This window comes from Rhyacophila brunnea, unplaced genomic scaffold, assembly GCF_057557595.1.
Source record: "Rhyacophila brunnea isolate RB1 unplaced genomic scaffold, BYU_Rbru_1.0 scaffold_10, whole genome shotgun sequence".
NCBI classification, from domain to species: domain Eukaryota; kingdom Metazoa; phylum Arthropoda; class Insecta; order Trichoptera; family Rhyacophilidae; genus Rhyacophila; species Rhyacophila brunnea.
In genome coordinates this window covers 5,683,737-5,710,370 of record NW_028232752.1, presented here as the reverse complement: position 1 = coordinate 5,710,370, position 26,634 = coordinate 5,683,737, and the positions used below count along the sequence as shown (strand labels likewise).

General features: G+C 31.9%; 1 protein-coding gene across 2 annotated transcripts in view; it reads left to right on the top strand.

Moving 5' to 3' along the window:
- The window catches only part of LOC147078842 (acetylcholine receptor subunit alpha-like), a 303,793-nt gene extending 284,199 nt beyond the window's left edge, over positions 1-19,594 (top strand). The window contains exons 7-11 of one of the 2 annotated variants that reach the window (XM_085950059.1): positions 11,869-12,015; positions 13,766-13,836; positions 15,089-15,122; positions 15,851-16,046; positions 19,206-19,594. In XM_085950059.1, coding sequence (XP_085806185.1) covers positions 11,869-12,015; positions 13,766-13,836; positions 15,089-15,122; positions 15,851-16,046; positions 19,206-19,403 — 646 coding nt within the window. In that variant the 3' untranslated portion in view covers positions 19,404-19,594. Of the gene's footprint in view, positions 1-11,868; positions 12,016-13,765; positions 13,842-15,088; positions 15,123-15,773; positions 16,047-19,205 lie in introns of both variants that reach the window. The other variant, XM_085950067.1, reaches the window with a different exon arrangement.
- Positions 19,595-26,634: the final 7,040 nt, after the last annotated feature.

The following is a 26,634-nucleotide window of genomic DNA, read 5'->3' as shown; positions in this document are numbered from 1 at the left end:
TTGCCTGCTTTTCCTTCCCCGTTAGGCATTTCAGTTCCCAGCCGCCGATCTACTCATTTAAATTTCTTTCATTATTTTGTGAATGTTTTACATTTTTTTCTTGTCTATCTATAGGCATGATTATCAATATGTTTTCTAAAATAATTTATTTTGTCCTTGTGAATATTTTTTAGTCGGAAATTCTAGTAGGTAATAGGCAAATTTGCGGACGGGTGTTATTAATTTTAATCACATGTCACTTGCAGATTCACATAATTATTTCCGCTTACCCCAATATAGTCAAACATAGAATTTTAGTATTTATTCGAGTATAATATGTAACCACAACACTAGATATATCATTGCTTTATTATTGTATGCCGGACCTGGCAACAATATGTGTTTGGACCCAGAGTATGGATCTAATAAGTTGAGCAAGTGTCTAACATCCATTTATCGTAAAAACCAATAAATCGGTGGTTCACAATAATTATTATGGATCAAGTCCAATTTTCAAATAATTCGATTTTTTTTATTTCAATGTCTAGATAAAACAGATTTCTATATTGTGTGTTAATATTACAATCGTAGCTCTACAATTCTCTGCATAAATGACCATACTAGTATTGATAAGACATCAAATTGAATATGAATCATGTCCATTTTGACAGTTCCTTCAGCAGTATAAAGAGATATTTTCTAACATTAATTTGCTAATATTAATAAACAATGACTTCCCGTGGAGGTAGGCAGATTGAACGACGCTTGGGGGCGGCAGTCACTCAAAGGGCGGCAAATCGAGGAGAATCAATAAATATATATAGGAATAGGTACCTACTAGGGATTCCAATCCCGGGATCCCGAGCTATTTTCGATACCTATGAATCTCGGGATTGATAAACATAATCCTGGGATTTCGGGATTGATTTTTTTATCAATTTTTATGGAGAATAAAATAAAAGCGAAAATATAACAGAAAAAATACTTTTAATAAAAAATAACTACATTTGAAATAAACTGAGTTTGAATGAAGTTTGATTTATACCCACGTGTAAGTTGCCGATTCATTTTATTTTTCCACGTAAATTATTAAAAATGAGAAAGATTGGGAAAAAACAATACTTTGCACTTTTAACAAAGTAATTCCACCATGGCCTCATACGTTTTACAGCAGTTTCATATTTGGCTGTCTAATTAGATTTATGAAGCGGAAAGGCCATAAGTACACCATGATTATTTGCTTTACTATTTTAAATCTCGCTAACCCATTCATTAAGTCTTTACTATCAGAAACAGCAATCTCATATTAAATTCACATTATTATTTATATATATATATATTATATAATATTATTTACTCCATTAAACTTATGTGTTTCCAAGATTGAACGTAGATATACAATATTAACAATACATATATTACTTAAATAGTATAAATTATACTAGATTTATTTTTGACCGATTTTATCAATGTTATGTGTAAATATAAAAAAAATATATTAACAATGGAAAAAAATGCCAATCCCGGGACTGGTCCCGGGATCCCGTTATTGTCAAAGTGTAATCCCGAAATCCCGGGATCAGAATTTTGGCTCGAAAATGGATTCCCTAGTGACAATGTATAGGACATTAATATGTTATATAAAGTTATTTTTTTCTACGGGGTTACAACCTTTATATCCACTTGTGGTAAAATATTCGTTTAATATAATTCACAATTAATTAATACTTTGGACGCTGAAGACGCACATGCGCGTAATGACCAGGCGGCCGATCGATGTAATTAACGGGCATTTTAAAGGTGCTAATTAAAAACTCATTATCTGCTCAGCAGCAAATGCGTTAAAAGCTGCCATCCGAAATAACGTTTGCCAACGTTATCAATCGATCTTCAATATCTCCAGCCATTTCCAGAAAATTCCAGTGGTGAAGGGTGGAGGTAGGCTGTTAAGATCCAATATAAAGTGCACACTAAGCATTGTCAGTCATACGTATTTGCTTTCAACTAAGACTACAAATTATTTACAAATGGTATTGGTTTTAAAATTCAGTTAAACCCTGCTTAAACCAAGCCATAATAGATAATAGTAAAAAAATACTCGTCTATCTATAAACTATTTATAATTATGACAATAAATAATCATACATAATTTTGGATATTTTATAGATATAATAATACTTTTATATATTATTATAGCTTGGTTTAGGCAGGGCTTGCTCTGTACAAGCTTGAATCCATTAGAATTTAAATTCAAATTCCATCAAGTACCTTCGGTCGAAAGTATTAATATTATAAATAGTTTACTGTTGTAAACAAAGGAGCAGACACCCCTTAAGTAGAATCTAGGGCCACTTTGATATTGGTTGGACTGAAGCCTTTCAAATGAAAGTATTGTATCACATAACGATGACAAATTTTATTCATATTTACAAATTCACTGAGAGCGTTCACTGTTGATGGCTGACAAATAATTGAGCGTAGTTATGCACAAAGCAGCCGAGCCACACAAACTTCAAACAGAGATAGAAGCACTTTTATGTAAATTGTGTTTTTTTTTAAATCAGCAAAGCCTCTGTATACTGTTTATACTTTTTGAATGATATATATTATATATATATATATGATTTTGTATAACTTTTGAAGAGATAAAAGCATATAATCTATAAAATTTTGGTGTTTTAGCAGTCCAGGGTGTTTTTTTAGAATGTTCATTCTGCAGAATGCAGCCATATCTTATTTTTGTAAGAAAGTTTTTTAAATTTAAATTATTATGGGAATTGCAAAATTCTCAAAATAATTCGAAAAACTTGTAAATTATACATCAATATTTAGCTGCCTGGCACTATTTTTTATATGAAAAATCTGTATATTATATTATATATAATAAAATGAAAAACATATAATGTAATTGATAAAATAATGTTTATTAATTGAATGTAGAAAAACACACCTTACAGTCACGATTTTAAAAATAAGGTAAGTACATAATATTATCATTTGGCTGCTTTTTGCAGAACGAACATGGCATATTTTTAGAACGCATTTATATGACATTTTTGTATGACAGCAGCTTGGCTGCTTTGTGCATAACTACGCTCAATTAGTGAATAACGTAGCATCGTCAAACTTCAAGCTTGAGCCTTAAAAGGTTGGTACTTTCTATTATGGTCATTATTTTCAAACAACAACTGTCATCTATACGTCAGGTCGGGTACTTCTGGGACTACCCTGTATCTATTACAGGGAGGGTGTCTGATATAATTAATGTAATGATTTTAGACAAAATAGTACGGGGCGAGGGTTGTTGGTAATGTGACGTCCCAAAACCAACAAAATATAAACTCATTTTTTCTAAGAATGAAATATTCGAAATCGATAATTTTCAATGAATTCAGTGAGTTCAAAAATGTGATGAAATTAAGAGGTAGGAGGGTAAAAGATTTTTTTGACAAAGTGTGGGAGGGGGCTGGACGACCAGAAATATTATGTAAATAATATAAAATAATGCTATTATAACAATATATTATAATATCTCGTCACCTCAATACTACAACTAGTCTGATTTGGTCACTGTTAGGAAAATGAAATTTAAACTTTACTTGATTAACATAAATTGTTGTTTAAAATAAAAATGGAAAATTGTGCTTTGTCTAATGGAAACAATTAAATAATATTCAATTAAATGAAAAAAATATTGTAGATATTTTGTTGTATTTATTTAATGCATTTATGGTTTTAAAGTTATTTAATATTTTCAAACACAAAATTAATACAGCTCCCATTAGCTTCTGACTTAAGCACATACCTAGTTTTATCATTTGAAGCGATTTTGGGTAGTTCGGAGAAGAATGAGAAAAACGATTTTAGGTAGTTTTGAGATCTGTGAACTTTATGTATTTATTATTTAATACGTACATTCTAAAGAGAATTTTGGATTATCAATTTTAGGGGTATTTGAAAAGCACACCCAACCATTTTAGTGGGTTTTGAAATTTACCCTAATTTTTGATCATTCGTATTGACGGTTTTTGGCGTTTTTTTAAGTTCAATCTTTGGCCATCATATAGGTAGCAAAAATATCCATCAAAATACACAATATCTAACTCAAAAATTTTCAAAAACCGTTTTAGGGGCTTTTGAAACTAGGCGCTTCATTTCGTAGATGTAGAATCCTATTAAATAGCTATCTCAAAAACAGTGAAAATTAAGTTATTTAGTTGTAGTATTGATGTGACGAAATAATTTCTTTCAGTTTTTATTGTTGACTTTTAAATACATTATATTAATGTATTCTGAAATACCTACCGACTTAATTCGTTATTGATTCTGGTAGTTAGGAACGAATATGCGTTGTTGATGCGAAATGCTAATGATTTTTCTACACTTGAAATTTTCCCCACTGCAAAGAAAACTTGATCGTCTTTTTATTTTCCACAGTGATTTTCTATCGGTTTTTTTTACGACGTCATCGTTCGGGGCTTCCCCATTTGATAGCAATTTTCCACCACATTGTCGGCAACACTGCTCCTTCTCATTCGTTACACAAGCTTAATGAAATGACTTTCAGAATGTTTACATTACCTTTAAATACGTAAATTATGAAGGCGTCAATGATTTAGGATTGATGTATTATGTAAGTACGTCATTCCATTTTTGTATGGCGTAGTAATTTTTTACACACTTTCTCGGCACCCTATTTTTATTACACGCCATCAATTCCCATATTAATAAGAAGTTCAATAAGTAGGTATGCGTTATCTATGTATATCACAGATTCTCAAACGTTTTTTAAAACCGAATCCTTTTCTACAATACAATATTGTTCGTGCCGATAGTGTAAACTGGGATGTTCAACTTTATGTAGGCAGTGATCAACAATTACTATTCAATACAAAAAACGGCAATGATCTATCATACTATCAATTTTTATTGTCATTCTTTAATTTAAACAAACGTTATGTACCTATTGCTATATTATTTCTATCGCTTTGGATTTTGTTTGATAAAAATTGTTTTAAAAAAAATGTATTCAGTTGAAAATGTGACACTGAGGCGGACGAAACCGGTCCTAATCTATTGATTAAAAGTGAAATAAGTACTACAAAAAAATTGCGTTTTATTAAATAAAAACAACAATACAATGCAGTTCCAATGCAATTGACAGTTAACAAAATAAAAGAAATTAAACAAACGTATTATAAATTCTGATGGATTTAAGTCTTGTACTATTACAATTGAGTCGTTTTTGGCGACCCGGGTTTCGCCTTTCGGCATTTTCAGGCGCTTATGCTCACCAAAGGCAAACACACACTGACAACGAACACTCTTAACTCTAATTTATATAATAAATCAATACAATAAAGTAGGTAAAAACGACATTAACTTTGCCTTTGGTGAGTATACACAGAGCCGGAAGATAGCTAAAGACGAAACCCTGGTCGCCAAAAACGATTCAAATGGAATAGTAATAGACCTAAATCCATTAGAATTTAAATTCAAATTCCATCAAGTGCCTTCGGTCGATAGTATTAATATTAAACGTATTATATTTGGCTTGGAAAAGTGAGGCGTTATAAATGGAACAACAGGTCACATATTATACTATATTATAGGTCTTGATCTTTTTTGGGCGCTCATCGTCAAAATATCTCCTACAATGCAAAGAGTCTGCTGCGCGGCGGTAAGAGGAAAATATGCATTTAAAGCGCGGAGGTTCCCATCTTCTTTTTCTCTCAATCCTGTGGCAAGACGTGAGTTGTGCAAAACGAATTAAGTAATACAATGAGGTCGCGTGGTTTTCTTCATGGTTAATTTGAAAATTACTTTCAATTAAGATGGTTTTCTTCAAAAACTTAATGATTTCAATTTATATATAATTGAATACGTATATTAATTAAGGCTCTAAGTACCAAAAAGTAGTATTGCCTGTAGTTACAAAATACCGAGTCATTGCAGTAAAATTTCATGAAGCAGACCTTTTGAAAAATGTGGTTTTACAGTGTGAAGCAATCACGGCAGCTTCTATAATTTTAGGTATTAAGAACTCGCAAGTGTCAACACACCATCGTCAGCCATTTTATATTGAATGAGGTTGACCACTGCAGTGCTACTTACACCATTATAAATAAAACACGCCAACGGACTTACAACGTCGACAGGTTTAAATATTTTGCTGTATTTTTTTTAACTTGCTTGAGGCACTTAGACCATAGTTGAAGTTATTGGCGTTAGTATGTAGAACACTTTTCTATAAAAATGTCAGTTTTTTTGTTTTTGGTACTTAGCGCCTTAATTAATACACGTATTCAATTATTATGTACAGATATATATTATTTTTTTAACACTACAACTCTGGTCGTGAGGCCCAATGACAGTAGTGCATTTAGTAATAGAAGTGAAACAATCACAGGCAACCAGACTTCGAGAAAATCACGCATGAAAAGCAAGTACGCACTAGATTTACCCTTGACCTCTTGACATTTTTACCACTCAATACCTACAGGTATATGGTGTAATCATTTCTTTGGATATGCCAGGTGTAAACCATGATTCTTAACAGATTTATGAGTTTTACAACACCTACTTCTTAGGTTTAGATGCAATTAGTCATCTAAATAATGTTAACGTTAATAATAATAATTTTATAATATTGCACAGTACACGCCATGCACAACCAGGGTCTTTCTATGGAAAAAAAACTACATGTATGCTTGTAACACTGCTGCCCTTCATCTAAATGTGGTACTACTTTGCATCCAATTAACCAGGGGAAAATATTATCCGGTTAGCGGTTATTTCAAAAATAACCGGTTTAAACCGTCAGAATTAAAAAAAAAATGATGTACGTGAGATTTTCTAAAAAAGTTTAATTAGTGACTACTGCGGAAGACTAGATCTCAGTAATTATGACTGTCAGTTAAGCAGTATGCAGTAAGAGTTTAGTATAAGTAGTTCATGTTTTATTATGTTTAATCATGTGAATCTATACTGTTGTTGATGTTTCCTTTCACAGAATTCTATTATTTTGTTCGTAAAAATACTTACGAATTTTGTCGGTTACCGTTATTTAATAACCGGTTTTAGTTTAGAAATTTTCGGTTTTTCGATTAACCGGTTTCGGTTTAAACCGGTTTGGATACTCTAATCCCGAGAGATAATATCAACGTCTGCTTCTTAGATTTTAGGAATAACGTTATGATTCAAGAACCTCAAATATTGTTTTGAGCTGAATTTAGAGCGGTGATAGACACGAATAAAATGGAAAACGAATGAAAACAGTAAATGTTCAAACACGCGTTTTAACATCATTTTACTCCCTACTTCAATTATAGTTTATCAATTTATGGCTACGGCCGTATGTTGTAGCTTAACCACTGGGGAATGCCAAAAGAAATGGCGTATTTCAAAAAAACACTACCTTTTTCTTAGGTCAATAATTATTATAAAACAATCATTATTCATAGGATGTTTATTACACTTGAATGGTCAAAAACATAGCTTATAATAAATATCTTTAGAAATATCTTCAAATGTGTTAATCTTGCCCATTTTTTGAATAATAAAATGCCTAATTCTTGTCAAATTTGGGATCACAGAGATTATCAATATAATTTTTTATCGTAAATATTTCACTATAATAATGTCGACATAAATTATACTAATGGTTTTATAAATGCTTTTAGAAATTATTAAATATAAAAAATCTTGACACCACTTTACATGGACGTACTGAAATATGACTATATTCTAAAACATTAGAGCGAGAGGTTTAAAAGAATACTATTTTATGTAATAAAAATACTTTATGCAGTCATCAAATGTTTAAAATAATTATAAAAGATAATAAGGCTTCAAAATTATATAAATAGATTATCTACAACGTTTAAGGAATGTCCAGGATCATGCTTTGAAAATAGAATAAAAGCTCCATTTTTACCCACGCTGAGCACGTCCGCCCTTCAGTTTCCAACACATTACCTAGTTTCAGTCGTAGTACCCTCAGTTGATAATATTAATTATTATTAATATTCACGACCCCCAGTTCAAGTTAGTACCTACCACGCGTCTATATCCTCACGAGAAGTTTTCGCAACGATACCGTCGGTTGATAGCAAACATCCACCATTACGTCAGATCGGATGGCCCCCTTCTACTCAAACTGAACATAATTTACGAGTGATTTGACGCCCACCTACCCGAGGCTTTTACGGCAGGTGATGTGTTGTAACGCGCGTGATACATCAGTACGACGCATCACACATAACCGGAACCCTGATAACGATACCAACCCTACGACACAAATTTTGTTAGACGTGATACCAACTTTACAGCACAAGTTTGTAGATGTTTACGTATATACATGTCACTTTGGTAATCAGGATACAAATAAGACGGCGCGATTATAATATGATAATAATAATATCTTTACGCTTTTGACGTATAAGTCTTACAACAAAAAGATAACAGCAAAATAATGTATACTAAATACCTAATAAATTATAATTAAATTGTACGTGGAATTTTGAGTGAAGAAATTGAATAGCTATCCGAAATACATTTGTTATAATATACTCTACAACAGTCCAAAATAACAAGTATTTCATCACCAATGTTTTCATTGAATATGACAAAAAGTTTATTTCCTATCCTATACTGTCCTTCTAAGGAAGAAGGTAACTGGCGAAATTTGTGAAATTTAGTTATGAATGCCATCCGCTAGGTAATTTTGAAAGCTATATATTTTGTTCACTTTAAAATCAGTATTATCACTAAAATACCGTTAAAATCCTTAGCGAAAAAATAGAAATCTTAAAAAATAATACATTTTTTTAGCAAAAATGCAGTAATTGCACCTATTCATTGCAGTAACTGCTTGTTTATTATTACTTTGTTTGTATTTTAACATCCTACTAATAAAAATTATCACCATTTTTTATTAATTCACAGTACTAAAGTTTGAGAAAAAACACATTATGTCATTTATCTCGAAAGTGTGTGACTCAGTTACTGCCTTCTTCCTTAAAAGGGCAGTATAGTATTGTAGAGTATCTACATAATGAGAGTATTTCATATAGCTATTCATATAATATATTCATTCAAAATCCCACGAGATAAGATATGCACCAGGTGCATAGTGTATTGTGTAATGCGTAATAAAGAGAGCAATTATAAGAAATTTTCAAACATTTATTAATTGAATAACATATATGACATTTTTAAAACTTGTACTTGATATGAAGTAAAAAACAAACAAACAAAAAACAAGAAAGCGAGTTAATTCTTTTTTCAAAAGCGTCGAACGCCGTTACGCAAAAGTGCAAGCATTGAATTCGATCGAAGCTCCACCTTGCGGATTTTTTCCGAGCTAACTTTCCATACAACACAGAATAATTCACCGAGAATGAATTCAATTCTGCTTAAAGATGGCTGAAAGTATTAAAAGAATAAGCGATCACAAAAAATTGTATTTGATAGAAATAATACTGAAATCTCATTTTGACACTTATATTGATTTCTATAGTAACGCACGTATATATTAATAATTTCCTAGAAACCAATAATAATATTGGATTGGATTATGGATTTCTTCCGAAATAACTTTTCATACAAAACAGAATTAACCGAAAATTAATTCAATTCTGCTTAAAGATGGCTGAAAGTATTAAAAGAATGCATTGTCATCGTGTTCTGATATCTTCGGGAAGTTAGTTAAAAATCGATTGCAAGATTTATACCGGACAAACAAGAAAACGAGCTAATAAAAAGGTGGTAAAATGTCTATAATTCTAAAGCATAATCAAGACAAAAATACCTACATATCCCCGCAAATAATTAATTACATAGGTAATGTACCTAGGAATAATAAATTTTAACGTGAGACAATATTGAACGGCATAATCATTAATTGTTTTAAATTCAACACATGTCAAATCCTACAAACAATGGTATCGAGTTAAACTAAACGCATCACTACTTCCGATGAAATAATAAAAATTTTCCTCCAAATATGGCCAATGCATTTTCCATAAAATATAATAAAATCATGGCCATTTGTGTAAACGTATTTTAAATGTTTGAGCATAAAAATGATACTTATACGACTATACAATGTTAATTTAGTTACGTACTCGTATATGTGTATATATTATGTTGATGTGAGCTAGGCTTAAGCTATTAAAAAATGAACATTTATTACAAAGATTTTATATTGGAAAAAACTAGCATGAGAAAGAGTCTATAAAAATACATATTTTACAGAATTTTACTAGTTATTCTTATGGAAAACTAAAAAAATAAGTTCTTTGAACCTTTACATTTCCAATTTTTTTTCTTCTCAATTTTATCACCTTTAGTGGGGTAAAAATCATCGCCATCATAAATCGATTTGGTTCACACTTTATTGTAGGGAAACAGATCGCAAAGAGAGTAATTTTTAAAGTAAATAAATAAAATATTTTAAAAATGTATAATACATTCATTAAATACAACAAATAATTTATCACATTAAAATTACCGACTTTAATAGTGGTTATATTATCGACGAAACAACAAATCGACATAATATAATAGTACATATACGTTCCATTTATTTACAGCTGTCATAAATACTTTTATTTAAATTTCGAACATTAATTTTCCAATGAAAAATTAAAGTAACGAGGCAGCAGATATGGCAACACCGGCGACAGGCAGAAAATATTAGAGTTGGAAACCATAGTAACCAAAAACAATTGAATATAACATGAAGGAAAATACCGGCATTGTCCTCCAGATATTTTACCTATTATTAAAATTACATAATCCATAAATAAAACATTAAACTATTATTTTTTAAGTACCTCTGTTCTGTTGTCTTGTTGTTTAAAACACTATGGGAGAAATGCAAAGAAAAAATAAATTAGATGTACGAAAAGTGGTCCTGACAAGGAGAATAGTTCTTCACAAGTTGAGGCAACTTGATCGCTTGTGGCAAGCAATCCGGATTCTGGACCATCCGTTGGGGCCAACGATGTGGCGAACTTGAGTAGCTCTTTCATTTGAATATACATTTCAAGACTTTCTAAGAAGATGTGGTTAGTATTATGTGAGTCACAATACTGTCAGACAAAAAGTTGGAGTTTTTTTTCCATAAGAGATTAAATAAATTTTAATATTTTAAATGTGCCTTCAAACTTTAGTGCAATTTTCCTATTTGTCACGACAATTTTCCCGTAGCTATCATGGTATTTTATATAAAACAAGATGCACACGTAAGGATTGCTACAGTCTTTGAACCCATGAGTATTGGCCTTTTACAGCCTGTGTTTGAACGAACAAAATGACACAGCGCATCTATGAGTCGTCTAGAGTCATAACTCATAACTCACATTATGCATTTTTGAGTTAAATATACCAATTGATTCTAAATGCATTAATCTATATAAAGAAAAATAGTTACATTTTTCATATTTCAAAATTCATTTTAAACCATGTGAAAATCGTTGATAAAGTTGGTTGTGTGTGTCATAAAATGAATAATGTGAGTTCTAATTAAACCTTTTTAACCAATCAGGAAGCTATTATATTTCTCATAGTGTGTCTGCAGCCTTGGAGAATTATATATTATATTTTATTCACTCATTAATATTCAAGGGAGTTCAATACCATTCTTTTAATTACAAAAAAACAGTGCTCTGGTGGTTTTCTCCGATTATCTTAAAACGCGACTTTTGGAATATGTGAGTTCTGACTCTAGGCAACTCAATTATGTAGGTAGATATTATACTGCAACAATCGCGCTGTGTTATATTCTGTATGAAGATATGACCATGCTATATCAGCTGTTTATTAAACCTTATATGTTTTACTTTATATTATTACCTACTGATGTTGTGTGGCTTTATTTTTCAGCATATGCGTGACGGTAGTGGTGCTGAACGTCCACTTCCGATCGCCTCAGACGCACACTATGGCTCCCTGGGTTAAGCGAGTCTTCATCCATATTCTGCCGAGGATGTTAGTCATGCGGAGGCCGCATTACCAGTTCGACAGACGAGCGTGAGTTGTAAAAATATATATTTTAACCTATTACCTCAATAATATTGTGTACATTTATATTTTTCGTGATGGAATACCAAAGTTTAAAGCTTAAAGTTAAGCCACCTGCGGACCACTAAAAATAGGAGAAACGTTTTGTGGACCTCTAACGCACAAATAAAAAACATTGTTTATACAATAACGTGTAATAACACCTGATCGCGGTTGATTTCATCAAGTAAAAACATTGATCTATTTTAAGAACAAAAATACAATGCACAAATACTTGCAAGTGCACGGGTTTTGAAGATTTTATTGTAATTATACGCATAGACATTTGGACGCCAAAAATTTACGTACGACAAGAAAAATTCTGCGGACCATGAATTGTTAAAAAATATAACTAATACCATTTGTCAAATATATTATGTCTAAGTTATGTAAGTTACATTAAAAAAATGTGTCCTCCATCCCAGCGCTGTCCAACTTCTTTTAAGCCGCGGGCCATTTTTTCTTTAGCAAACATTTCGGGACCAAAGAGGATAGGTAAATAATAATAACAAGATAAAAAGATTTATTTATATACAACGTTTTTAAATTTTCTGTTGAGTCATATAAACTTGACTTGACTAACTTAAACGATCAAAAAATTTGTACTTGATAGAAATAATACTGAAATGTCATTTTAATATTATGTCATATTGATTTCCATAGTAACGCACGTATATATTAATAATTTAGTTGCTAGGACCCCAGACCCCCAAGCAACCAATAATGGTGTCGAAATAACTTTTTATACAAAACAGAATTAACTGAAAATTAATTCAATTCCACTTAAATATGGCTAAAAGTATTAAAAAATGCATTGGCATCGTGTTCTAATATATTCTAAAAGTTCCAAATGTCTAGCTAGTCGGGAAGTTAGTTAAAAATCGATTGCAAGATTTGTACCGGACAAAGAACCACCGGACAAATAAGAATACGAGCTAAGAAAAACGTTTTAAAAACTCAGTTAATGTCAACTCAAAAGTAATTTTTTTATACAAAAAAAAAATCAAAAATAACACATAACGAGAAATAATAAAAACAATAATATTATTAAGTTAGCTATTTTTTTTTTTGTAAAAAAAAATATTCATCATAAATTAATTACGTTTACAAAACAAAGATTATACTTATACGTACTTATAAGTTATTTAATGGTAGCATTGTGGCCTTAGTTGTTGAGCAACAATTTCTTTTATGTCAATATCAACATTTGTTGTGGCAAGTCTAATTATAGTTTGAATGCTATTGAATAGATCACTGAATAAATTAATACTCAGCTTAAGGTCATCAAATTGAGAAAATCTTGTATTAAAATCTTCAATCAGGGTATCTAATTGAGGTAAAATTAAGCAGTATATTTCTTTGTTTTGAAAAAGAATTCTTAATATTTAGTATTTTAATGAAATGTTTTCATATTTTAATGTATGATGGGTAATTCTGAACACAATTTTATATTTTCTTTCACCGGACATTTCATGTCAAATATTAATTCTGACAAAGTTTTGCTTCCCAATGTTTTATGAAAAAATTTCAGTACAGCTCGCGGGCCGCCAGTTAGAAAGCGCTGCTCCATCCCATTTTTGGCTATTAATGTGCTCGTTTTCTAGAGTTTAGCCTATATTAAATAGTTCTCAATTAAGCGCTTAATAATTAATAATATTATTGGGTAACCTTTTCTATTTTCACTTAGTAATTACTTATAATCTGTATGATTTGTTTCTAGAATAAATTCGGCAAGGCAAAGAGTACTGGTGCGGACCTGTAACGGGCTCGAGCTAAGAGCGCCACCTCCCTGCATGGCACCACCAACCCTCACAAGGTAACGGAAACCATCACTATTATCTGATCTTGAAAATCATCAACGGAAGCTCGACTTTTAAATCGAATACAACTGTGACTACGTATGTCATCTGTAGACCTTGGTATCTCTATGGATTAGCATTTACCAAACTACAAGGACACATCAATGTTGTAGCAGCCATTTGTGATGTACACGTCATGTTTCTCCATCAAGATTAATAAATTGATAATTATTATTACCTATTGAAAATTCGATGGGTATGTGCTTTTAATTGGAGCCTCCATACCGGTGTGCCATGAATAATAATTGGGAAGTGAAACGCAATACCTAATATATTGTTGCATAGTTAAAATTAATACTAATCATGCAGTAGGTAGTGTTGCGCCTCCAATTTTTCCAATCGGGTATAGGTAAGTGACATTATGATTGTTTTTCACTATTTTGGTTTTGGCAACTCGCAAAAAAATAGCAATTCAATTCGACCTGGCTGCTGGATTTTAACCCACTACACACAAACAGGGAGCCGTGAAGTTGTCATATACCTATACATATATTATGTATACACCTTATTTTGAGATGGATGGCTTTTGAGTAACTACAGTCCATTTATTATGATTATGTAAGTTTATATCATATTTATAAAATGGTAAGCCTGTACCGAAGAAAGACACTGCACACAGAGATTGTGTGAACTCGACTTTTTTTTTCGAGATTTGAAATTGGTTCATTTGATTTCTCGAGAGTTCTCAAGATTCTTGAAGAAAACTTGGGCAGCTTAGCGTATTGACAATTTTTCGAGATTTAAAATTGTTTTTTTATTTTATTTCCCGAGAATTTTAAAGATTCTTGATAAATTCTGCAAATTACATAATATCTACCATTCTTAAGCGTTATCGGTCATGATTTTTTTTAAATTCCATTCAGAAACAATCAAGAACTTTTTTCGGTAAATATAACCGAGATAATATCAAATTTTCTTGGGCAGCTTAGCGTAGTGACAATATCCCGATTTCTCCAGAGTCTAGAATATCATTGATGAATTTTTGAAAAATAAGAATTCTCTAAATGTCAGTAAATTAATTAGGTAGAGTTGCTACTGCATAACTTTGCACTCTAAGTTAAAAATGTAAAATATTCTAAAAATATTTATTTTACATATACCTACCTATTATCTATTTATTTTCTTATTACTATATATTATTATATTAATACAAGTGAATATCATTTGATCTAATTTTATGTGAGGTAATCAGCTAATCAGTGTAGTAAAAAGTGCAAAGTTATAAAAAGTACACTCTACCCGAGATCCAATATTGGCCTTTTTACAACGTTTTTATTAGGTCGTATTCTTATTTGTCCGGTAGTTGTTTGTCCGGTACAAATCTTGCATTCGCTTTTTAATTAACTTCCCGACTAGCTAGACATTTGAAACTTTTAGAATATATCAGAACACGATGCCAATGCATTTTTTAAATACTTTTAGCCATCTCTAAATAGAATTAAATTCATTTGCAGTTAATTCTGTTTTGTATGAAAAGTTATTTCGGAAGAAATCCGTAATCCAATCCACTATTATTATTGGTTGCTAGGAAATTATTAATATATACGTGCGTTACTATGGAAATCAATACGAGTGTCAAAATGACATTTTAGTATTATTTCTATCAAATACATTTTTTGTGAACGTTTATGTTAGTCAAGTCATGTTTATATGATTCAACAGAAAATTTAAAAACGTTGTATACAAAAAGTTCTTTTTATCTTGTAATTATTTAATAAATTAAGTTAAAAAATATAAATTTTACTTTCAACACTGCATTACTATGTACCTAATTGGATTTGTTTTTCGTAAAAATATTTCATTTATAAAAAAATAACGAATACCATAATCAAAACATTTTTATTGGAAACAACGTAACCGCTTTATCAGAAATGGATACTAAATTCTCTGCTTAAGTTTTTGTCCGTAATTATCGTAAAATTCAATTTTGTATCTCAATTTTTCAGAGAACTAGATCCGAGCGTCTTGGGAAGCTCGTGCCGTATACACGGCTCGCCTCCTCCTACGTTGACGGACCCCCTCAACTTGGAGAACCTCTGCCCCAGGATCCAGCACTGGCACCAGTGTCCCGAGCTTCACAAGGCCATCGACGGAGTGCGCTACATCGCAGACCAAACGAAGAAAGAAGAGGAATCAACGAGGGTAAACTAACTAACAATATTACCTATTTTTAATAATTCAATAGGAAGCGAATACACAAAAGATTTACAAATATTAGATTCTATATCATAGAAAAAAGTGAAAGATGTGAGTTTTAACCCCACTCGGTTTATCTTATTTTCTAGGATAGGACAGGTATGTTTCTGAGGCTTTTCAAAATAATATATTTTATTTAATAAAGTCTAACATTTTTTTAATCTTGTGAATATTCAATATATATATATATATATATATTCATACGACATGTTTTTTATTAAATTTATTGAAAATATTGTAAACGTCAAAAGCTCTTTGAAGGGAAAATGTTTCAGTCGGATTCTTAGAATAGAAAAAAAGGCTCATTTATATAAGAGGAAAAAACACAGTATTATATTTTCTAATAAAATGTCTCTGCCTATATAATACTCGTATCTCTATATATATCAAAATCTCGTGTCACGGTGTTTGTGGTCGCACTCCTCCAAAATGGCTCGACCGATTTTTATGATTTTTTTTTATGTATATTTGATAGGTATGAGAATAGGTCAACAAGTATATTTTATACCGCTAGGTAATTAGGGTATCTCTATCCAGAAAAATTTTTCTTTTATTTTTTTGTTTTTCTCTTTTTGTATTTTTTTTATTATTTGGCATTAAAAAATACCTATAACCCCAAATTTTCACTCTCCTACCCCCACCCTCCCATTTTTAAATCGCGATTTTATTATTTTTCTATGAACAAATTTAACCGTCGATCGTATTTCAAACAGAACGAAATTATTTATGTTGTTGAATGACAGATGGCGCTACGTCCAAGAAGAATTCAAGAAAATCGTCACGTCATTTTGACATTTCATTCGGCATATCACAACGCAGTGCGTGCAAAATTTTGTACGATTTATTTTAATTTATCTATTTTTGTGTGCGTGTATTACAGTGCAAAATACCAGCAAGACGCAAGGGGGGCCATTTGGGCCGTCGAACGAATAAAGCAACAAACATGCAAAATAGTGGAGCAGAAAGAACAGACGAACAAATCCAACAAATAACAAAAACGTGCGTGTGAGCATGTCGCAATTGCGTGCATCTCAACCACAAGAGGCACGAGCTGAACGAAATCAACAACGACAATTAGAACGGAGCCAAGCGCGCCGGTTCATAGTTAACACACGCAGAGCAAATGAGCGACAACGCCAACAAGTATATCGAGTATTTACATCCGCTTCGTTCCTTCATCTCGCATTCGAGTACGAGCCAGATATTGAATATTCCGCTCATCCGAAAATGCTGATTGGTGCTATGGACAAATAATGTCCCCATTGTCATGCGCTCAAATTCAAACATGAGTCAGCCGGGATGTGTTGCGCATCAGGAAAAGTGCAACTACCAGAAATTGAGATACCACCAGAACCATTGAACGGCTTGCTCATCGGCACGGTTCCAGATTCAAACCTGTTCCTGAAGTCCATTCGCACATTCAATTCATGCTTCCAAATTACTTCGTTCGGAGCAACAGAAATAGTTCACAATACTGCGGCAAATGGTCAACAATTCCATTCTACGTTCAAAATCAAAGGCCAAGTATACCACAAAGTAGGCTCATTGCTGCCAATGCCAATCGAACCACATACATTTTTACAAATCTACTTCATGGGCGGTGAGGACATCAATCGTGTGGATGCACGCTGCGGCTACAATAACCTTAATTCACCTAATGCCAGGCGCATTGTCGGCATACTGGACGCCCTATTGAATGAGCACAATGAATTATTGAAATTCTTCAAAGCACACATGCATGAATTGCAAAGTGACAATCACGCTATTGTCATCAATCCTGATAAAACACCAGCTGGAGAGCACGTGCGTCGATTCAATGCACCTGTTGTTGACGACATTGCTGGAATCATGGTTGGCGACCGCACATCGACGCGAGAAATCGTGATTCGAAGAAGAAACAATAATCTGGAGTTCATCGCTGACATACACTGTTCATACGACGCTCTCCAATATCCGCTAATTTTCTGGAAGGGACAAGACGGTTATTGCATAAACATTAAACAACGAGATCCTGTCACAGGTAATTCATTCATTATGAACATCATTACTCATTTTGAATTGAGAAAATGAATGGTGTTTTTTTGTTTTTATTTACGGTCATCGTCTACAGCGCTCCATTCCTCTTTCTATCATAGATCCCATCCCCACACAAGTACGATACATTCGTTATTTTTTAACAACCAAAATATTTACTAGAAATATATTATTATAAAAATATATTATTATAATAATAGTTATTACTACTATATTACTACTATATACTTATTCATATTAAATTTAGACATTCGAGGTATTTTGGGATCGGACCAAAATGATCATTCAAGGAAATTCATTGTCACCATCCCGATGTACCAGAATTAAAAATACTATAAGGGATTCTAATCCCTACTTACTACGTGTGAAACAACGCGTGGGAAGGTCTTTCTATATTAGGACCAGGCATACCTATTAGGTGAAAATAACCCCTTCCCTGAAAATAATTCACCAAAAGAAGATGCAATGCAACGAGGCTAATGCCCCGTTATTACCGAAAATTAACACTTATAATATAAACTATCATACGGCCGCCATCTTGGAAAATAGCGGACATTTTTTAATTTTTCAGCTTTATCTCACTATAAATATATAGACATCTTTCAAATAAATGTTAAAAAGCATTTCTAATAGTTCTTCCATTTACATGTTCAATAGACACCTCAGTTCAAGCGCTAAAGTACTAACAGTAAATACAATTTTTTTGGGTAGGTACTTACTCAACTTGTCTTTTATAATAATTTCATATATTGACTTAATTGTAGATATTTTCGTTAATATTATAATGTCATATTTTACTTGGTATTAATATTTTATTAATATTGTCCAATTTATTTTGTTTTACTGGTTTTATTTCTATATTAAGTCTATTTTTGTATAAATTGTCTTTCCAATAATTATTACACTTTTTCAGAGATAATTTTAATCGTATTTGCAACGATTGCCATATTCTAAGATGGCTGCCGTAACATGGAATATACGCGTGTTGATTTTTTTGTGTTATTTATTTTCGTGGAAAACCCTACGGACTGTATAATATTATGTATCAATAATTTGATATTTTCGTTTCAGGTGAAGGAAGATTGGAAGTACGTAGCCATGGTGCTGGACAGATTATTCCTATGGATCTTCACGCTGGCGGTGGTGGTGGGGACGGCCGGCATCATCCTGCAGGCTCCGACGCTATACGACGACAGGGCGCCGATCGACGTGCGCCTTTCCGAGATCGCGTCAGCCACCGCCAAGCCTAGGCCGCCTCCTCCGCGCTAAGACCTCGTTCTAGTTCATAGGCACTAGAATAACTAGATACTGTACTCTGCATTGAGGAAGAGATTTAAAGTAGACGACATTTGCGTTTTAATATTCTCGAAGTAAAACTACCATTTCTTTCTCACGTTATGCTCCGGCTAGACGGCAGCGACGATGAAAATACGAAACACTTTTACATCGCTTTTCGGTTTGCGCGAGCTACAGTTTTCCCGTCCATACACGCGGGCTTCCCGATACAAACCGGTTTGCGCAGGTAAGCATATGCTAACGCATGAGCGTCTAGCGCTAACCACTTCCGTTACATTTTTGTTTTTATTCTTAAATGTTGAACCCAGATAAATGTCAATAAATTATAAATAATATATATTATTAATTTTAATAAAATGCAAATTTATAGTACTAATTCAAGGCCTGAACAAAACGAACCATAAGTACGAATGAGAAATCATTCGGCACGCTTGTGTTCTCCGCAATATGCGTTAGAGTAAGATAGAATTTCTACGACTGAAATAAATATATTGTGTACACGTTGCCTCGTCGGTAAATATTGATTTAAAGGATTACACTCATTTAAAAACTGCGAGCACGTATTGCCATTTTTTTTGTTGTGTGTTAAATATAAAGAAAGTGGTCATTATTTTTAGTTAATTTTGTAGAAAATGTGGTTAACTATGTAATGTATTTAAATTTGGTAGCCGCACAAGAAGCAACATGATTGTATAACGTTCTATAGTTAAGTCAAGTTAAGAAAAATAAAATTGAAGTTCTACTGTGCATTATACGCAAGAAAAATGGCTTAATACAGCAGAACAATACACTCTCTCTTTACATTATTACTCTGGAGTACCATTTCCACTTATACTAAATATTAACTGGACCGGTTTCGTTCGCTTCAGAAAATGTCTCTCTAGAATTAGTACTATAAAATAGCGTTTTATTTAAATTAATAATACAATTTATTTCCGCCGTGAATTGACAGTTCTCATTATAAAAAGGAATTTATATAATATTAAGACGTATTAGACGTAGTCACGTAATTTTATGAAATAATTAACGTCTGTAAAAAATGACAGTATCTGCAATGCGTAGACCGAATCATGGATTATTTTCTGTCTGAATCCGGTACTGGCATCTTGTGTTTTTTTTTTAACAAATAGACAATGAAGAAATATTCAGCCATCACTCTTGCTATAATTTTGTATTTTTACAACGTTTTTATTAGCTCGTATTCTTGTTTGTCCAGTACAAATCTTGCAATCGATTTCTAACTAACTTCCCGACTAGCTAGACATTTGAAACTTTTAGACCATATCATAACACGGTCCCAGTGCATTCTTTTAATACTTTTAGCCATCTTTAAGTAGAATTGAATTCATTTTCAGTTAATTCTGTTTTGTATGAAAAGTTATTTCGGAATAAATCCGCAATCCAATCCACTATTATTGGTTGCTAGCGGTCTGGGGTCCTAGCAACTAAATTATTAATATATACGTGCGTTACTATGGAAATCAAAATGAAATGTCAAAATGACATTTCAGTATTCTATATTTGTTTTCTTTTTATTTACTTCATATCAAGTACAAGTTTGAGCATAATTATTCAACAGAAAATTTAAAAACGTTGTATTAAAAAAGTTTTTTTTATCTTGTAATTATTATATAATGTATCTGATATTAGAAACTTACACTTAAAAAAGATAAAAAAACCCATCTTCAAATATCAAATATATTCTCAAAACGAAATAGAAGAAAGTTAAACTGAAAGGTTACTAAACCTGATGACTAAGTTAGCTTAACTAGTCATGCACAATATTTTGGTCTAAAAATATATATGACATTTTTGTCTTTGACGATTATAACTGTCAATAATAATAAAATTCTAGTTGGAAAGATATTATTTTAATTAAAATAAAACACACGTAGTCGGTATTTATTCCACATAGTTAAAAAGTTTAAAAAAATATTTGGAATATGCATTATTGTGTTTTATTGTCAATAATATTATGACATTTTTCTCTTTGGTGGATTTAACTATCAATTTTTGTTAGAAAAACATTGAATTAATTAAAATAAAATACAGTATGTAGTAGAATTCTTATTCTACATAGTTAAATAGTTTAAAAAAAATATTTGGAATTGGTACAACATTATTGTGTTTTATTGTAATTAATATTATGGCGTAGAGATTTAAAAAAAAACTTCTCGCATTAGTATAACAAGTCTAAAAGACGTTTGATATACTATTCTAATGAGCCAACATTATTTAGAATAAAAAAAACACTTAAAATAGTAAATAACATTACATTTTCTTTATTATTTACAAGCAATGTTACCAAAATATAGAATATTATTATGTATATGATTACCAACCCTAACATACTCACAAAAAATATTCTGGCTCTTTTAAAGAAAGTCGAATTTTGTAATTACTTTTATTGGCAGCAATACGTTTTTACATACGTTATTGAATATTTTTTCATTGTCATTTTGATGAAACTTCTTCGTATGGACGCAATCGTAATTTTACCGTTAAGAAAATAAGCTTGTATTATACTATGATCATTTCTCATTACCAGAATTCAATTCCTTAAGGTTCATATAGACTATATGACGATCGGGCACATATATGCTAAGAGCGTTTTAGTGTCTATGATCAAATCTATGCCATTCCAACATATTATACATACATATTGTATGACAGCTGTGACATCCTATTTACACTCTGTGACACCCTGTGACACAGGACGCCAACATAAGAAACGGGTTTTTCGACATATATATGACCGATCGTCATAGAGTGTATTTGAAGCATTATTACACTGGGTGATGTCTAAAAGGTACATCTCACTAAGTATTATAATATTATAACACAATGTTGCAAGTCTTGATTTTAGACTAAGTGAATGAAAACAAATGCAATACTTACTTATCTTTCACAAAGGATTTTCTAAATATCTACTAAAAACTAAAACATATCGCACCCCTAGTTTTAAACTATTACAAGTCAAAAAACTGACATTTTGAGTTATTAATGCAGAAAGGTTGAAAATATCATTATTTATCTGGTCAAAGACTATCACAAGTCTAAATAAATTCTACGGAAATACAGGACAGAAAGAATAGTCTATCATTTTTATAAATAGTATTGTGTGATATTTAAAGACTATGCTATTTTGAGTTGTTATGGTCTTAAATTAGGATTCAAAATTTTAGCGAGTTTAAAACTATGACATCTTGAATTATCATAGGTCAGGAATGGACAAAGTAAATAAAACTTGTGTTGTGGTCACACTGTTGACTAGCCATTCTGAAAATTGAACAGTACTTTGTTAATAAATACAATAATAAATAAAACAAACAGTGATGGAATCATAGAAAAGGATCTCAGAGGAACACATGAAAACCATAAGAAAATTGATACCGAATTAAAACAATATTTTAGAGATCACATCAATTGCATTCCTAGGGTAGAATCCCACTTCCTGAGAGCTCAAACTTTCAACCATGTCCGATCTAATAAGATCATAATATGGGCCTCCACGGTGTGGTTTGTATTAACAGATTTTTGTTTTTTTTTCGAGATATGGATATAAGCCACTTGCTCAACCTATTAGGTCCATAATCTGACTCATACACATATTGAAAAACAATATGTGTACTTGCCAGACCCAGGATTTGAACCTATGACCCACGACGCTTACACCAGACGAACTACCAGACAATTTATTGATGGCTCTTTAAATTTAGCAACACTATAGGCTATACAAAGGAAAGTGTCAACAAAATGATCGACCTTTCGTGAAGTTATCTCAGTATTCTACGATCTTTAATACAGAATTTAATATTGGGCGCTTTCAGTCAAAAAATATCAATGGTCAGCACAGCATAATATACAAATTTAAATGATACACAAAAAGCAAAACAATTAATTTCGTTCAATGTCATATCCTAAAAATGGCGTGAAAAATGGAGCTATCCCTGATCCAGGTATTATTATGATAGTTTCATGTTTAGATTTGCAAGCAGTTCTCTCATAACCTTGTGGTGAAGTCTCAAACTTCTATTACACCAGAAAACTTGCAACATATTTCACCATCTTTGATATTGCTGAGAAAAAGGGTTTTGTTGTATCTGGGACGAAGTGACTGCGAAAAGAGGTTCTAATGAAATTGGTAGTTATATTTACATACCATTACTTGAAAAAAAATCTAAATAAGAATGTGCATTTTTGGTCCGATAACTGTGCTAGACAGAATAAGAATAAATATTTAGTTGCGATGTATTTATCATTGGAAACAGAAAATATAAAGTCTATAAAGCTAAAATATTTGATGGGTCACACCCAAGATCAGTGGATTGCGATGCACTCACTCATTGAAAAAGAAAAAAAGGGAATGCTAAAAGTGCTTCAGTATTCATACCAGCTCAATATAGATACCCATTATAGCCATGGCTGAAAAGAATGGTGAACCTTATAGAGTTAATGCAATGGCAACTGATGATATATTTGACCTGAAATTGCTGTCCGATGAGCTGGAACAAAATTATGTTATAACTACCGTAGGTACAAAGGTAACATGGCAAGCAATCAAAGTCATGCATTTGAAAAGAGAATCACCGTATAGTTTTTTCATTAAAACCAATTTTATTGATACTTCCTACGACTAAATTAATATAAGGCATCGCATGACGGGTCGTCCGGTTCACATGAATATGATAATTTTACAGAAAGCTTATAATGAACCACCAGGAATAACCATGCAGAAAAGGCAAGATCTTTTAACCATATGCAAAAAAAATGATACCGATGACATACCACAATTTTTACAATAATTTGAAAGTCGCTAGAAGTACTCAAGTGGCAAGAAATGACTTGGTTTACGAAGAAAGTGATGGAAATTACTCTGATTAATTCTAAATTATATAATAATTTTCATTACGTAATGTGCAAGAATCTTGAATAGGTAATCATAATCTTATACAATTATATATTTTAAAAATTCGGTAGGTATGTGATGGTTTACCTGTTCCAGTTATTTTATTTTGAAATAAAAATTTCAAATAACCATTTCGTTTATTATTTTACTTGATATGCATAATATATTGAAGAGATTTTATGTTGTTTCATATTAGTTTGTATTGTGTGCATGATGGGTTATTTCAAAATTTATCAAAATAGTCCAATTTTAGACTATGACATTTCAAAAAAACTACCAAAAATATGTGTTCTGTATAATTTTTCAATATAATAATAAGTTCATACAAAAATATAAGCCCTGATACACATCGAGCAAGAAAATCAGTTTGGTACATACATTTTTAGATTTAGTTGAGAGGGTTTGAATCTTTGAATCCAATTATCTCAGAATGCTGTTTTTTGACTTGTCATACTTTAAAACTAGGGGTGCGATATTATAACTAAGTAAAACCAAATGTTTGTTTACACTGAATGTCTCTTACTCAATGCAGGAGTGTTTAATAATTTATTAACGATATTAATAAATAAAAAAACAATTTAACGATTCTTCCAGTGTACTGTAATACTGCCGAAAAATAGTTATAAACTGCTCCTTATAATTATAAATTAGTATATTTAAATAATTATCATTCATGTCGATCACACCTATTCCATTAATTCGTAAAACGATAGATTTAAGTACTCACACACAGAATTTCACAAAATATTTCAAGTAAGTAATAACTATTGTGTAATATTATAATTTTCATCTTAAGTATGGAATTGATAAAATATAGAATGTGTGTTAGTGTCAAAAATACACGTATGTATATTTATTAAAGTCACTATGTAATTCTGCTTTAACTGAAAATTTCAATATAATATTATGTAATTTGAATTGTGTGAAAGATTTTTTTTTATTGTCAAGGTATGTTTTGACGACATAAGTAGTCTTTGGTCATATTCTCAGAAGTATAAGGCCTTGTCCAGATGGCGCGTGTCTTACCGCGCTTTAGTACCAAAAATGTCCTGCGCCACCGCCACATCTTTAGATTAATTAAAGCCTGAGCATAAATTTTTGCACAAGCAACTAGTGGTCCACTTTTCAGCTGTCAAAATCAGATCCCAGATTGCTTGACATATTGATTCGCCCTTTCTCGTTTCAAATTGAATTATAAAAAATTCTCAAATCAAATATATTAATTATCGGTGTTATTAATAAATATTATACTTTCCTGCTATTCATCAGCACTGTCAAAGTCAGACTAGTCCTTCACACAAAAAACCGGTGGTAATATCGATTTCTAAAAAAAATGTAGCATTGGTCTATGCATTACATTTGTAGAAGGTGTGTTAAAACTAGTGTATTATTTATCATGTAACTTATCTATTCAAATCAAACCATTCCCTGTGTGAACACGACAGACGCGTCTGCATGAGCACTCTATAGAACAATGACAGTTCATACAAATACAACAACGGGAGGGGCGGAAAAGTAGGATCAGTGGTTGTGAATGTATCGGCTTTCTACTTGAGTCGGCAATGCCTGCCCTGCGCCCATAGTTTAATTTCGGCAGTCAACAAGCTAAGTAACATAATTCACTTTTAAAATGGGCATAACAAACAAGATCAAGTGCGAGAAGAATATTTCGCGAAATATTCTTGTAGGAGTACAACTAGGTGGCGTAATTTATTTTGAAATGGTCATTAAAACTGTCGTTTCGAACGCTAGGTGGTCATAATTCATTTTGGAATGGCTATAAAAACGGCGCGTTGTCAAGAATCCAGCGAGTACATGCACTACAGATGCACGTGGACGGCTCAATGATATGGCATGTGCCTGGAATGCGCGCGAGTTTTTACGCGCGAGTCAAATCCCGTCATATGGACAAAGCCTAAGTGTCGTATCTGAAAAACACAACCTTTTCAGTAACTCATTTAAAAACATTAATTCTTTTATGCAATATGCATACCTTGTTATCTGTACATTAAAAACTCATATACCCAATATTGATAGCTATAGTTCCTAATTAAAAACAAATGGTTTCAAACGAATTCATATTGTATGTCCGTGGCTGAAAAAGCTGCAGTCGTCGCTTACAGCACTTAAAGTCTTAGTTTCACAGCAGTGGCGAAGAGTGAAGGCAGGCTGTTAAGATTTGACATAAAAAGTGCACGCTAAACTTTGTCAGTCATATTTATTTGTGTTCATTGAGCTAAGAATAGTTTACAGATCGTGCTGGTAAGTTTTTAAAAATCAACTAAACCCTTCCTA